Below are 15,278 nucleotides of genomic sequence, written 5' to 3'. Positions count from 1 at the left end.
GAACCTTTTCATGATATGCTAATTTGAGACTGGGATTTTGGGTTTTCACGAGCTGTATGCCAAAATCATCAATATTAAAACAATAAAAGACCTGAAATATTTCAGTTGGTGTGCAATGAATCTAAAATATATGATAGTTTAATTTGTATCATTACATTATGGAAAAAAAAGAACTTTATCACAATATGCTAATTTTTTTAGAAGGACCTGTAGTTTTATTGTCACAAAATGAAGAAAAGGTTTAAGGTTTATGAATATATTTGCATGTCTCTGCATTCTTGCAAATAAATCTGTTACTGATAGATCAGAAAGTGATGTTTGGAGGAAAATCAGTTTGATTTAATGGGGACTGCTGTGAAAAAGTTTTAACATCATTTGCTGAAGGAAATTGGATTTTGCAAAGGTTGTTTTAGCCTTCAAGACCAATTAAAATTGTGTAGTGGACAGCTTTGGCTCTGAGCAACATATTAGTCATCATGGAAGAAAATGAATCACACAGTTTCATCCTGCAGTCTGGAGGAAACTTTCCTCTTTTTGTTTAGTGGTGATGGGAAATTATCTTTGCAATTGGGGGTGAATTGTTTTGCAGGTTTCTTTTTTTTTTTTTTTTTTTTTTTGCTTCAGGAGCATCTCAGTCATCTGTGCACTTCAGGTTCCACTGATATGTGTCAAAATATCTCATTGTCGATGTTAGAAATGCTGTTGTTTTCACTTGAAATGTCTTATTTCATGCCTTAATTTTCCACACCACATTCCGGTCACCCTCCATATATTCACCAAAGCTGAGTGAAACGTAGAATGGAAAAAGATGACAGTGCAATTTGCTCCAAACCATGCATGGAAGATTTGTCCATTAAGTACAAAAGTTAGAAAGGAGGCTGCAAGGAGATAAGCCTTGCAGAAGTGAAGCAGTGAAGCAGAGGGAACACCTCCGAGACCCCGGCAACACAAAGACAGGTCTGAGCGCCTGAGCTGGCTCTTTATGTCCTTAAACATTAATTCCATGCCTTTTTATGGCAGACAAAGGGAGCAGGTTATTGAACTGACAGGGAAACCTTGGAGAGCCGCCTCCCAGAGCTGCAGACTATCAGCAGCAGCAGGAGAAACAGGTGAGCCCCTGCAGACAGCTCTCAGGGTCTGAACCTCAACAGACGGCTGCGAGTGCATCATCACGACGGGAGACCCTTGCTTGCATCACCTCGGTCTATTTTTAGAACAGCTGCATGATCCCCCCCCCACTCCCCCCCTTTTTTTGTCTTTGCACCTCTTCCTCAAGTGCAAGCTGCACCAACATGCAAAAAGCACAGTCTGTTTATCTTGAATGTTTTGATCAAAAGCTTGCATGCAGCCGAGCGTTTCGCTGGAGCAGCCACATTACGTGTGAATTATGCAGATGAAGAACAAACACCGGCTGCTGCGTTCTCAGGATGAACAATCAAAGGAAAGCTGAGAGTCTCTGGGTCCTCATTCAAATCCAGGAGAGCAGGTGTTTTATCCGTTCCCCCACTCTGACTGTCAGATTGAAGTTGCTCAAACAAGTCAAATCATCTGGCGTAATCTTGAACTGGAATGAAAATAGGCATCCGGGTCTAACCCTGCTGTGTGGATCCCCCATTGAATTTGTAATTATAGATGCCAATAACGTGCACATTGTGTTTAGAAGAAAAGGAGCAGGAAATGAGATGTCAGTTTCTATGATGCAGGCGTTTCCCCGTAGTTATTTTTTGGAGGAGATAATAAACAGTTCCAAGTTTGGCATGACAGGATGTCGAGCAAGAAAGACTGCGGAACAGAAAACGCAAGCAACAGCTTGGTAGAGACGGGCTCTATCCATGCACTGCTGGCGTTCAGCAGATGGAGGGAAGGAAAAGAAAGCAAGAAGTGATGCAGCAGAGAGGTGGGAAAAAAAAACGCTGTGTGAGTCCGAGGAAATTAGACGGCATGAAACGAAATGGGAGGTGAGAATTGAAGGAAAAGTGTAGAAATAGTGTGATGCTGCAGTTTTGAGCCCAATTTGATGAAAAGGTGTATGAAATAACATTGTGTTTGAAGAGACGCACAAGCATGTAGGATTTTTCGTAGGATTTCCAAAAAAGGTATTTTTTCTAGTTAAAAGAATCATCTTTCTATGTTGCTTTTTTCAGAAGTCCAAGAGTCAGTTTTGAATTAAAAAGCTGACATGAATATATGTTTTTTAAAGTGTATGTGCTTTTTTAGACATTTTCTGCTGCTATAAGCAGTGAATTATCACACCCTGTCCTGGATGGACATTTTTTTTATCAAGATGTCATGCAAATTTCAAACCATCCATCATTTTTATATAACCTTAGACTGAAATCAGAGCCATGGCGGCATCACAATGCCATCCAGTGGACGCATGGAGAATCGGTCCAGACCGGCTCTGCAGAAAAGCTGTTCTGGTTCCTGCTGCTCTTTGTCTGGCTTGTTTTAGTTCATCCTTTCCGTAGCACACAGAATTCAAAGACATGACTAAAACTGAACAGAAGGTTATGGAGTTCTGCAAAAATGTGTTAACCTCAATTTAAACCAGATCTTTTAAAGGATATTCTCCTACGCTTGAAGACCAGACATATGCATTGATTTTCCACAGACATCAGGTTCTTAGTAAGCTTGAAGTAAGATAAAAAACTTACAAGTAACTTTTCAGCAGGTTTCTTGTCAATAATTCTTTAGTACTGATTTTTTAAAAGATTCCTAGTTCCACTGGCAGATTATTTCACTTACAACAAAACATTTTCCCCATGTTACATGTGAAATGATCTACCAGTACAACTTAAAACTTTTTCATCCTCTTGTGGAAAAGATTTTGATCTCGGTGGATTTTTTACTGATTAAATAAAGGTTTAATAAAATAAAAATCAATAATAAGAAATGATTTACTTAAAACAAGCTCATACGTATTGCAGAAAAATTATTTGTATGTCAGTTTTTTTACATATACAAAGATATATGCACTAGAAACTGTACTAAAAATGTTTAAGATTTTGTGGTTTTTGCAGTGTATTCAGAAATTGATGTGTGTGTTAATGGTTTCAAACTAAATAAAACACACGAGATTTAACCACATGAATGAGTTCCTCAGCATTGGTTTTTGTATTTAAAGTATGAGTGGCTTTATGTGCTAAAGAAATAACTTAAATGACAAAGTGAAAGTGCTGAAGAATGACATAAATGTCATTCATCCGTCGCTTTGATAGGTCTTGAAAAGTAAGTTGAATAAAATGAATAAAGAAAAATCCAACTGCTGCGATATTGTTTCACATAGAGAACCAGACCTGGAAATATGCTTGCCTGAAAATGAACAGATGAAGTCATTTCAGTCTTAATCAATAAGACCCTCTTATTGCAACATGTCGGGTGATAAAGGAATAAATTACAATATAAGAGTCATTTTTTTCTGCTCGCTTCTTTTAAAAAGGCACCCGCATAATTTCACCTTTGATATTTACAGATTTCAATAATTAGATGTGCCTTTTCTTCTTTTTTTCACTCTCTAATGGCGCCTTTTTTCCTATCTGAAGCCGTCCAAGAAGCCTTTGATGGTTCTGTGTAACAGCGAGCTGTCTGCTGTGTTTTGTATTATTACAGTACAAATTGCAGAAAAGGAGCTGAACTGAACAAATTGCAGGAAGGAAGAAAGAGACTCTTAACAATGCCTCCTTGTGGAATAACATTACGCTCGCACCTGAAATAATTTCTATGCACTTCAGTTGTAATGTTCTGCCCCTGTGCTGAATCTCCTAGCAACAGAAATGTGTTTACCTACAAACCGGCTCAGGACAGAGAGAGACGAACAAACAACGTAGTGTTTAGACACAGGTGTGTCCTGGGTCAAGCTTTTTTCACACTCATCTCTATTTTACTTTTACCTCATTATATTCAGAGGAAATAAGGTGAGATTGCTATTGCTGCCCTTTTGCAGACATAAACTGTTTTTGTAAGTAGGAGATTTCTTTTCTTTCTTACAAACTGCTCTTAATTTTTTTCCAGTTGATTTGAAATCTAAAAAATGCACTCATTGCTACATTTATTTCAGGTCGCTGCAGTGTCAACATGCCTGAAGGATTTTTTCCCACCATCACTGTTAATGGCGAAGGTTTCTATGACGGCACACTGCAAAAACACACAAAATCTTACCAAATATTTTTTGTCTAACTTCTAGTGCAAATATCTTAGTACACTTAAAATACAACAAAACTAACTTTAAAGTAACTTTTCAGCAAGACACAGGAGCTTGTTTTAAGTCAGTAATTCTTGAATGTTGATCAAAAGTATTAGTTACACTGACAAATTATTTCACTCATAAAAATAATGTCTTGTTCAAGTGAAAAAAATCTAGTGCTTTATTTTTTTTACAATATTCAAGAATTGTTCAATTAAAACAACCTCATATCTTGCTAAAACGTTACTCTCAAGTTAGTTTTGTTGTATTTTATGTGTACTAAGATATTTGCACTAGAAACTAGAGGAAAAACTCTTGGTAAGATTGTATGTTTTTGCAGTGCACAAACAGATGTTTGGGCAGCCGAGGATTGTCATACCGCCTATTGAAGAAACTGAAAGGCGGGGATCACTGAACACAGCCAGTCAAGCACCCCCTAAAGGTCAGCTGAGGATGAGAAAGTCAGAGTACAAAAACTCAAATCGATCTGTTTCAGATTTATTCTTGGATTATGACAGACATGTTGTTGTTTCAGGCAGGATGTGTTTCAATTCCTGCCTTGGAGCCCCTGTTGCGTCCGGCTTTCTATCGAACCAAAGACCCGTTCTATCCTACCAGCCCAGTTTGGACCTTGTTGACAACCCTCACTTTGGGTAAGTGTCAGGGCAGGTAAGAACTGTCCGCCACAGCGTCAGCTTTCACTGTCCAGTGTCATCACTGTCCACTGGGAAACACTCAGGCAGAGATGTGAGTCAGGCATGGGTGAAAGCAAGCTATTTCTCACTCTTGCTCTGACCAAGTGACACAATAGTTCTGCTCTGACTTTTTCCTCTGAAAAAGTTTTCCAAAGTAGAAAACCAATCCCAGTTCAAATCAACTTTTATTTAAAAATGCATTTCATTGTTTCACTGTGTATTTGTTCATTTCATGGCTCTGTTTGCACACTGTGATGTGTGTGACTGTGTTTGATAAAGTCAAATACCAATTTTGATGTAGATGTCTTTGTATATTTTTTTAAGCACTAAGCACTGTGCTTTGAATGTCACAATTTCATTGCTAGTGTTTTAGCTCTTCTTAGTCTTACAGAAACTAATATTTTTCTACCCTTGGCTTGTGAAATAATTTACTGAAGTGCTGAGCCATGGCGCCATGGTAAGCTAGATCATTAGAAAAAAGTCCAGTGAATTTGTTGTTTTGTTCTAAGTTTCACAAAATGCTTTTTTAAACAGCCGTTGCTTCTGATGTGTTTCTTGAGACGCAGTTGTATTTTTTTTTCCTGTCTCCAGAGTGTGGCTAGCCGACAATTTCGTAACTCAGAATATGCGGTACTACCAGCGTCCCACCTACTCTGATGGCTCCACAGCTTTGCCAAGCCTCCTTAACAAACCCATGACCAGCGGCTTCCATCAAGTGAGCGCTGTTTGCCACACAGAGCCTACTGTGGATCAGGTACTACAAATTTTCCTCTACATTATCCTTACAATTCAACAGACTTGAAACAATCATGAGCTGTCTATCTCCTGCCTTTCTTCAGACAGAGTACCAAAGAGTGTTTGTGCCCCGTCGCTTACCACCAGGTAAAAACTTAGGTTGTGGCTGCAGACAGATGATAAGATGAGACACGATAGAGACGCTAACAGATGTCCTTGCTACAGTTTCTCGCCACATGAATATGGGTCCAAAGCTGGAGACTGGGTGCACTGAAGGAGAAGACCTACAGTACATCACCTTTCGGGACAAAAATCCTGCCACTGTGAGTATTACTTAATAGTAAGCAATCATATTAACATGGTGAAAGTATTCATGTTCTCAAAATATTTAATTGGGATTTTATGTGTTACAAAATATCCATAGCTTTGATGATTTTTAAATCATCAATGCTATGATGATTTGAGGTAGCAAATCATCCACAGCTTTGAGGTTTAAGAGAAGGGCTCTTGCATGATGCATGCGTTTCGACATGAAAAATTGAAATGTATGGCACTCATTTCAAGCCTCTGGATCAATACTTTGTGGAATCAGCTTTTTTCTGCAGATACATTCTCTAATCGTCTCTAACAAGCCTCTGAGGCCTAGAATAGAGAATAAATTACACCCAGGCGGATTATTTCAACTAAGTTAATTTGATGTTTTAAAGTGAAGGTGGCTGAATTCATATGCATGCCACATTTTTCATATTTCTATTTGTAAAGCATTTAGCAAATAACATGCAATTTTTATTTCTTTTCCACAGTTTAAACTACTGAACTACTGTCTGTAGGTCTGTTACATAAAATATCCCCCAAAATACATTTCAGATTATGAATATAATGGCAAAAAATGTAAATATATATATATATATGTATAGATATTTGTTACTCTTTGAAAAAATAGATCCTTAAATTTATATGTATCTTATAGTATAGAATAAAAAATCCATCATTGTCCCAAAACGGGGAAATCTCTTAACTTATACTCACTGGTTCACAAGCAGATGCTTTCATGTTTTTTCCTCTCCTGATGTCTAATGTCACCTTCTGTCACTCCTGTCTGTTCTCCTTCTGGTGCTTTCAAAGCTCAGAGAGTAGACTGACGTAAAATTAATTTATACAAGTCTGAGCTACAAAACAGCTAAAGAAAAAAGTTGCTTTGCAAGATTCGTATGTGGCTTACTACTACAAGCAACATCACAAAAAAAATTCAAAGTCATTCCTCCAAATGATTACATTATTTGGTTGTATATGTGATCCTCCTTTACTTCTGAATGTGACTTTGTCTATTTGTGAAGTGTTTCCCTTTCAAACTGTGGCCGATTTGTCCAGGTGGTTCCGCGTCTGATCAGAAAAACAGTGATGGGGAACGACTACCTGTCTCCGACATTTAAGCAGGTTGAGCCACATCCACTGCAACTCCCTTTATACTGGACAAACAAACACCCACATTTTTTGATATGAAACATTAACTTTTGTTTTTTTTCAGGGAAATGAACGCTTGCCAGGAATATGCAGCTGTTCCTCCAGAGAAACAGGGTATACAGGTGGTGCCAACGCCCTCTTAGTCGACCCAGTTAGTCCCCATATTCTCCAACTTGTATTTCTCTTAAGCTGCTGTTATTGTACAAGTTTTTGACATGCACTGTTTCATAATATTCTAGCGCCTTCATCTGCCACAACTGGAAGTGAAAAGTCGTGTACCACTTGTGAAGGCTTCTGGAAACAGGGTTTGTTTTGTTTTTTCCAATTAATAGATAATCTCTTTTTGATTAGACTTTTTGTCTTTACTTTTATTCCTTTCTCTTTTAGGAGCCCTCAGGATTTTGCTTAAATATGCCAAATGAAATTTTCTCTAAGGGACCATTGGATCCGTTACACTTCACTACACATTATAATCACAAGTAAGTGTTTTTTTTATCTTAATACTTTTGGTTGTGGTGTAGGACTTTTTAGATGCTAAAAAACCTTTGAGCCAGACGTCCTGGCTTTGAAATGTTTTGTTGATAAACTTTGAATTAGTAATAAATCATTTGTTCATCATTCAAATAATTTATTCTGCGATTGATTACAGTGATTTGAAAAAGTACAGATTTCCCTTTTTCGATGTTTCTTTTGTACAAAGTGAGCTATGGAAATTTAGATTAGATTTTTATTTTCCTAGAATTTTAAGAAGAATGTTTTTCTTGTTTCTTGTTAATTTGTGGTATCTTGCTACCCTAATTTATTTGTGTTGTGCATCAGAGGGAATTTTAACTTGACAAGAATTATATTACTTTCCAGCTTCTGCCAGAAGGACAGGCGCACTTTTTATACCTCATCAATTGTCAACGCAAGCCAAACAATGGACAATGGCTACAACAAACGAAGCACAGACAGGTGAGATATCGTCACATTTTTGCCTGGATAATATAATATTGTGCTCATTTTTATGATTCACATGTCCTGTTTTTTTGTTTTTTGTTTTATTCCACAGGTTCATATTGAAGCATTAGATGTTTTCACTGTTTTAAAGTAATCTGCATGTCTTCTCATCTCAAAAATAAAATCAATTATTTAAGCATATCATTTGGTCTTTACTTTTTTGTTTATAGAAGAATACAAACTCCAGATGTACATGGAGAAGATGCAAAACTGCATTTTGTTTTGGTTTACTTATAAAAGCCCATCAGCTGTGGGACTGGAGGCGCTGATGTGCTGACTTTAAAAGCACCTTGTTGTCACTGACCTACAGAGAATGAGAAGACTGTAAACTAAGGTGAAAAATGATTCCACTCAGACCGAAGCAGACTCCGATTTGCATGAACCTCTGCAAACTCTCAAGCTGTTGTGCCACCCACGGCTGCATGCAAAAAGAGTCACCAACAAATCTGGACTAAATACATAACAGTCCAAGTATGACAAACTGTGTATATTACAACTTTATACCACTGCTCTACTGCATCTTCTGTGCTGACATCAGAATATTTGACTTTTTCACATTTTGCAATCCTGCAATTACATAGTGCAAATGATTTTTTTTTCAGGGTTTGTATATGGCAAATCAGCAGATATCACCACATAATTCTAATGTTGAAGGCAATTTAACTATTTTTTTTCTACAAGGCTGAAATTTAAAGTTGAAGGGGAGATCAGAGAAGTTAAATATGGGGAGAAATTGGAAGAACACTTCCTGACCAGGGTGGAGGTTCACCTTCCAGGAGGAAAACAACCCTAAATGTAAAACCACAGCTACAATAGGTTTAGACAAAACCATTTTAACATGTTAACTCATTTTGTTCCAACACCTAGATTAAATTAATGGAAAATATTTGGCACTGGTTACTCTCCATATAATGTGACTTTTAAACCAGTTTTTAAAGACAAACTGACAAAAATGCCAATCTCTAGTCTAGACGAACAAAGCTGACAGAGACTAACAACCAAACTCAGTGGTACCAGCAGTGGCATAGCTGATACCACTGTTGCCTTGCAGCAATAACCTCCAGGGGTCTTTCTGCATGGTGTGTGCATGTTCTTCCTCTGCATATGTGGTATGTTGGCTTCTTCTTTTTGTCGAGAATGCACAACTGTAAGTTTAATTGGTTTCTCCAAATTGCTCATAGTTATTAGTGTGCACATGAATGGTTGTTTGTCCTGTGTGTCTCTGTGTAGTAAATGCTCCTATGAACCTGAAGGGACAAGTAGCCATAGACAACGGATGGAAAGATGGTTCTACAAATTATTGACCAATACGAATGCACACCACACTTCTGTTCACTTCACAGTTGTCCACTACTTGGTGCGTTCGGTCCATCAGTTGATCTGAGGGACCAAAGTATGAAGTAAAATACATTGATCTTTTTCGTTGTTGAGCAACAAAACGTGAAAAAAATTAAGGGTTAAGAACGCTTCAGCAGTCGCACCTGTCTAAGAAGAAAATCGATCCTGTCAGGACAATGAAAAAGCTCTAAGCAGTCAGAAAGGAGGCCACAAACATCTGAAGAAATTGTAGCAGGATGTTAGCAACAGATCCTTTGGGTCCTGTGGGTTGAGGTTGGGTTACTTCCCACAGATGCCATCAGATTCCTATTAGGGGAATTCTGGAGACCATTAATAGTATTTTGGAGCTCATTTCTCACATTCCTGCATCTTATCTATTAATACCACCAACGTTATTAGACACAGAGATAGAAACTATTGGTGCATGACAATTTAAAAGGAGCAGTGTGTATGTTCTGAATTGTCCCAATGCAAATGTAATGAGATACTGTCACATGAGTACACGCATTAATATTCTAACACTAGATCAATAATTCACTCTTTTAATGAGATGCAAGAAAAAAGATCTGTGCAGACACAAAGGACTGGATTACGCATGAGCCCCACATGAATAATGTGCTCAGAGATGAGAGGAGAACAAGGGCCTGGGCTGTATAACGTCAAGAAAAAGAGTAATGTCACCGTCTGTGACAAAAAGAAGAGCACAACATTCATGACACAGCTGAATTTCTGCCCAGCAGGGTCCTTCAGGTTTGTCAGGGCACAAAAAGTATTCTGCTTCATCGTTTTCTGTGTCCGCTTCATGTGTGAAGCCTCTTTAAGGACTTACCTTTTATGGTCAGGCACCCCAGCTATTCATCCCTCCAACGCTCTTTCTTGGCACTGACACTCGTGTCGTAAATATTGTTTTAAAATCTTTGACCAACACACTCATTTAAATGCAGAGACAGCCGTGCTTTAAAGAAGTAGTGCTGACAAGCACATAACACAGGTACTGACTGTGATGAGCAGAAACGATTCTTAAGTAAACACACGGCATCTTCTGTGACAAAGGACTGGTATCGGCTTCATTCAGCTGAATATTTAATAGCAAAGAACCAAAATAAGTTACAGCAACCTGATAATGTGCAGTTGAGAGAGATGACACTGGTGTTTTTGTTTTAAAGAAATATAATATCAAGACAATTTTCACAGTTAATTACAGATCATTAATTAGCAGCACATCTGAGAATAAGTCGTATTCACGTATCTGCTGTACTGTCCAACTTCTGTTTCTACCTGGAACCAAATCATCTTGCGAGTTAGAGGAGCTTTTCATGCTCCCTCATCTTGTCTTCTTGTGTCTTCCAGTTCCTCCCCATCCTCATACTCATAGTCCATTGGAACGTTTTCGTACTCCAGCCCCTCTCCTTCATACTCAAACCCTTCTCCCTCACATATCATCTCTTCTGTCTCATATTCAACCAATTCTTCATCATATTCAAGCTCAGCACCATCATACTCGGTCACTGGCACTTCTACGCAGTCCTCCTGCTCCTCGTCCTTAACCAATGTTTCTTCTTCTCTGACATCGGAGTCTTCAATGTTCACAGCAGCTTCGTCCGTTGCCGGTTTTGAGTTGCTGTTCTTCAGGATTCCATGTATCACTGGTTCCTCTCCAGCCTGAGCCAGCTCCTGAGCCAGCTCCTCAGCCTCTTCCTCAGCGGCCTTGCGACGTCTCTCCTTCCTGGCCTCACGGATCTCCATGAACTCAGCAGCCCCTTCCCCAACCAGAAATACATCCTCGCCTACTTTAGGAGGTTCCTTGACGGGATTGTGGTCATAGGAAAATAGATGAAGGGTCCGTAGACGCTTCAGGCTAGGAAGCTCTGTTATTTTGTTTTTATCCAAGTCTAGGATCTCCAGGGACTCCATGCGCAGCAGGACTTTGGGGAAGGTTTCAAAGCGGTTTCCGTACAGCCACAATCCCTTTAGCGATTCCATGCGACAGAAGTCTTGAGGCAGCGCTTTCAGCCGGTTGTCCCCCATCTGCAGGGACTTGAGGTTTGGCAGGTCATAAAGCTCCCGTGGAAATCTGTGGAAGTAGTTGCTCTCCAGCCAGAAGCACCTTAGATTCCTCAGGTTGGTAAACTCAGGCGGAAGGGTCATGAGTCGGTTGCTGCCCAGGTACAGATGGGTGAGGCTGGTGAGCTCGCACACAGCCAGGGGAACGTCTTCTAACTTGTTGAAGTCGAGGGCGAGCGTCCGCAGACCCTGCAGCTGGGAGAAGCTGTCAGGCACCTTGCGAAGTCTGTTCCCGCAAACATACAGCTTTTCCAGGTGCATCAGCTCACAAACACGCGAGGGTAATCGCTTGAATTTGCGGTAGCTCAGGTCTAACACGGGATCACCGCTCTCCAACAGCTCCTCCACTCCCAGTGGAAGCTCTTCCTCTTCCTCCTCCACTACTTCCTTCTCCTTTTCAGTGTCCTCTTCGTCCTCACCATCTTTTGCCCCCTCTTCTTCTTCTTCTTCTTCCCCCTCGGTCTTCCTGGAAGAGTTGCCCATGCTGTGCCAAGCAGACTCTGACTCTGACGTGAGTCAGGGCAGAGTCATTTGATAAGGCAGTGTCTGTGACAAGTGAACTCTCAGTTTGGAAGCTACTGTTGTTTCGTATATGAAACCACAGGCTGCAACCAGCATCATGGTTCGGGCCAGTTAACACTTCTGCAGCCATGCAACAGCAGTTCCTAAATGTCCCTGTCTCCACTGGTTTATTAGGAAATTATCACGTGGTATTATCTGGCAAACAGAATGAAAAAAATAATAATAATAAAAGGATGAGGTAGAGTTAAAAGTAAAAGTTTAGCTTTATCTTTAGTTTTTCGTCTTACCATTGTCTCTTTAACATCCTCGGGACTTTGAAGAGAGAAGTGTCCGGCAGCTTTGAGGTCATGTGATCAGGAAAAGAAAGATCCCCCCCACCCCACCCCCCGAAGTCGTTCTTCTGCGCTTCTTAACTTGCCTGCAGGTGTCAGTGGATAAACCCAGAGTCGGCGCGCCGCTCAGTGACCTGGCCGGCGGGAAAGAAAATAAGTCACATAAAGGTCCGTGTGAGAGTTAATGCAGCTGCTCCCTATTACAGGCCGGGTCTCACCGCGGTAACTATAATCCGCGCTCGGAAAGAAATTGCATGTTGGAAAATTACAGCGCACTTACTGAGTGACTGACGGACTGTTCCTGATGTTGGCTGCTTCTCTCCGTTAGTGTGAAGGCTTGCATTCAGCTGAAGCCTCCCTCTCTCTGTAACCCGAACAGGGGGCATTCACATCACATGGTCAGTTTGTGCTGCGTGTGTAAGAGCAGCGTGAGTAAGTTACTTCGAGTCAACTTTAAAAAAAAACTTTTCGAAGTTTTTTCAAAAAGTTATTTCAAAGGCATATACAGTATATATAAAAGTCAACTTTTTCATATTATATATAATATGAAAAAAAATATATAGGCCTATATATATATAATTTTATTTTATTTTTATTTTTTTACTTTAAAATTAGATTATATTTTTATCCACATATTTATTTGGGAAGTCTCCTTGCCATCACCTAATCTTCAGCTTTCTCCACAGATTTAAATTGGGACTCTTGATGGGCCACGCAAACATTTTTGTTTGACTTCCCGTATGAAAACACATGTTGGTAAAATTACTTTTTAAATAAAAATCTGCAGTGTTTTTTTTTTCCACAGCTTTTCCATTTATTGTTATTCAAAGGGTGCTTTTTTACCAAAGCTTTGAGAATTGCTGATAATTTAATCTGAAATGTCAATAGTAGCTGAATTCCTGCCTTAAAACATTAGTACTTCATCCATTGGAAACATCAGAGCAGCTGGAACATTTCATATTAGCAGTTAAGTAAAACCCAAAAATTTCCAAATGTACCAAAGTAAATTGAGACTTCTATTAAGTCAATCTTCTGCTGAATCCATTAACTATTTGACAGTGAGCTTTCCTGGGCGACAGTATATTTTTTTTTTATTGCGATGGAATGAAAAGCCTAAAGAAAGCTGCTGGGGTCAGATTTTTTTGGGCTTCTGTCAGCCTGATGACTCGTGGCAGAAGAAGCGGACAAACAGGGGCACGGGTCAGCGTGCTGCTTGAGGATAATTCTGTCTGATATGCTGAGGACCAAAAGAGCTGATTTGCACATTTTGATGTTGCATCCAAGTGACCCTGAAATGACACGATGGACTGGAAGCAGTAGATAGGCAAGCAGACAGACAAAGACCTTGGGTGGAGAAAGGACACAGCTGCCGAGGTTAATGTGTTCTGGAAGCACTGCGTGGCCCATGCAGGCAGTACAGGAAACATATGGAAAGAAGACAGAAAGCACAAAATGACATTTGTTTTATGAGGTGCAAAATCATGAAAATGAATAAAATTGTAGACCTACATAGTGCGTTTAGATTTTTCCACATATTAAATAGATGATGAAAGAAGCATAAAAGGTCTGCAATAAGATCTCTAGCTACTGTGCAGCCTTGGGTTAAATGAAGATAGGAGTTATGTGATTTAAAGAAGAAAAAAAACTCTGGCACTTGCTGGTAGCCAAAGGAACTGCAACAGGCATAAAAATAGCATTCACAACATTTTCAACACTTATTGGCACCTGTGGTGAAGATGTGAAAAAAGCCTTGAAATAAATTAATTTTTTGCTGCTCTAAGACAAATTCAGAATGCTTAAAATAAGTAAATTCGGCACTTTGGGCAACCCTTCTTTTTAAATGTGCTTTTTAAATAAAGTGGATTTGGAATTGGATGAGAAAAAAATAGCTAATATAATTAAAAACTTTAATTTGAGTATCACTGGTAGTGAAAAAAAACGTCCCACATTGTGAAAAAAAAAGCTTTTTTCACAAAATCCCACTGTCACAACTAATGACACTAATGACAAAACTTTTTACAACCTGCTTCTATCAGTAAAACAGCTTTTTGTAACATTTCAAGGTTTGATCAAACAGAGAGAGTCTCTCTAACTCCTGTTCTTCATTTTGCCACACAGACTCACTACAGCCTTTAGACGAAGGGACTGATAAAAAAAAAGATTAATAATGTCAAACTATCACTGTGCTGACATCACATGCCACATGTTTTTGCTTCATTATATCATTCTTAGTTTACTCGCAGAAGTCACCAAAATTTCAGCTTAAAGTGTCCAGGTATTTCACTGAGTTTGTGATGATATAAACTCTAATAAGCTTCCCAGGCCTTTAGAAGAGAAGCAGACCTGTATTAACAGTGAGTTTGGTGTCTTCTACATGTTCCTCCTTTGTTTCACAAAGACATTCTGACCAAAGTCTCATCTGACCAAAGCACAAATGGTTTCTGTTTGTGATAGCAGTGATTAGTGAACTTTGTCAGCTGTTTGGCAACTACCATAGATGGTATCTAGTGGTCGTTATGGAGTCTTGGTGACTAAAAAGATCTTTATTTTCTTCTTTTCTGAAGTTCCCTAACATTGAGTGTTGGAGATCTCTTTTATTTTTTACCCTCTCCTATATCTGACTCATTGTGTGTTGTTCCAATATAAATATTGACCGGTGATTATAAGACAAAAAATGTGTCAGATCACATTGACCAACGTAAGAAGAAAATCATAATTCAAAAATTCTAGCCATTGTTATCCACCTGAAAAGTAAGGACAAAGATGCTTTACTAAAATCTATTTTATGAAAACTGGTTATTTTTCACCCACTGAATAAACACACTCAAATCAAAACATTTGTATTTTTTTTTTACCATGAGTTTAAAATAAAAGCTTAATTATTTATACAGATCATTCGCAAAGTGTAAGATGCTGGATGTTTAACCTCTTGGCTTTACAGTTCAA

General features: G+C 39.0%; 2 protein-coding genes across 3 annotated transcripts; one reads left to right on the top strand and one right to left on the bottom strand.

Annotated features, from left to right (window-relative positions):
* Positions 1-3,779: 3,779 nt before the first annotated feature.
* Positions 3,780-8,217, top strand: saxo4 (stabilizer of axonemal microtubules 4). 2 transcript variants are annotated; one of them, XM_008412121.1, is made up of 13 exons: positions 3,780-3,914; positions 4,058-4,117; positions 4,524-4,625; positions 4,719-4,836; positions 5,470-5,632; positions 5,718-5,760; positions 5,839-5,936; positions 6,985-7,050; positions 7,142-7,228; positions 7,317-7,382; positions 7,465-7,556; positions 7,936-8,031; positions 8,129-8,217. In XM_008412121.1, the coding sequence occupies exons 2-13, from the start codon at positions 4,075-4,077 to the stop codon at positions 8,145-8,147; spliced, it is 993 nt and encodes a 330-aa protein (XP_008410343.1). In that variant the 5' UTR covers positions 3,780-3,914; positions 4,058-4,074; the 3' UTR covers positions 8,148-8,217. The 2 variants fall into 2 exon arrangements, with proteins under 2 accessions (XP_008410343.1, XP_008410344.1); XM_008412122.1 differs by having other exon boundaries at positions 3,780-3,958.
* Positions 8,218-10,396: 2,179 nt separating this feature from the next.
* On the bottom strand, positions 10,397-12,702 carry lrrc10b (leucine rich repeat containing 10B). The gene is made up of 3 exons (XM_008412124.2): positions 12,613-12,702; positions 12,288-12,466; positions 10,397-12,195 (listed from the first exon to the last, which is right to left on the bottom strand). The coding sequence occupies exon 3, from the start codon at positions 11,959-11,961 to the stop codon at positions 10,729-10,731; it is 1,233 nt and encodes a 410-aa protein (XP_008410346.1). The 5' UTR covers positions 11,962-12,195; positions 12,288-12,466; positions 12,613-12,702; the 3' UTR covers positions 10,397-10,728.
* Positions 12,703-15,278: the final 2,576 nt, after the last annotated feature.

The sequence above is a fragment of the Poecilia reticulata genome, linkage group LG6 (assembly GCF_000633615.1).
Source record: "Poecilia reticulata strain Guanapo linkage group LG6, Guppy_female_1.0+MT, whole genome shotgun sequence".
NCBI lineage: Eukaryota > Metazoa > Chordata > Actinopteri > Cyprinodontiformes > Poeciliidae > Poecilia > Poecilia reticulata.
The sequence above is the reverse complement of the archived record's forward strand: the minus strand, read 5'-3'. Positions and strand labels throughout refer to the sequence as shown.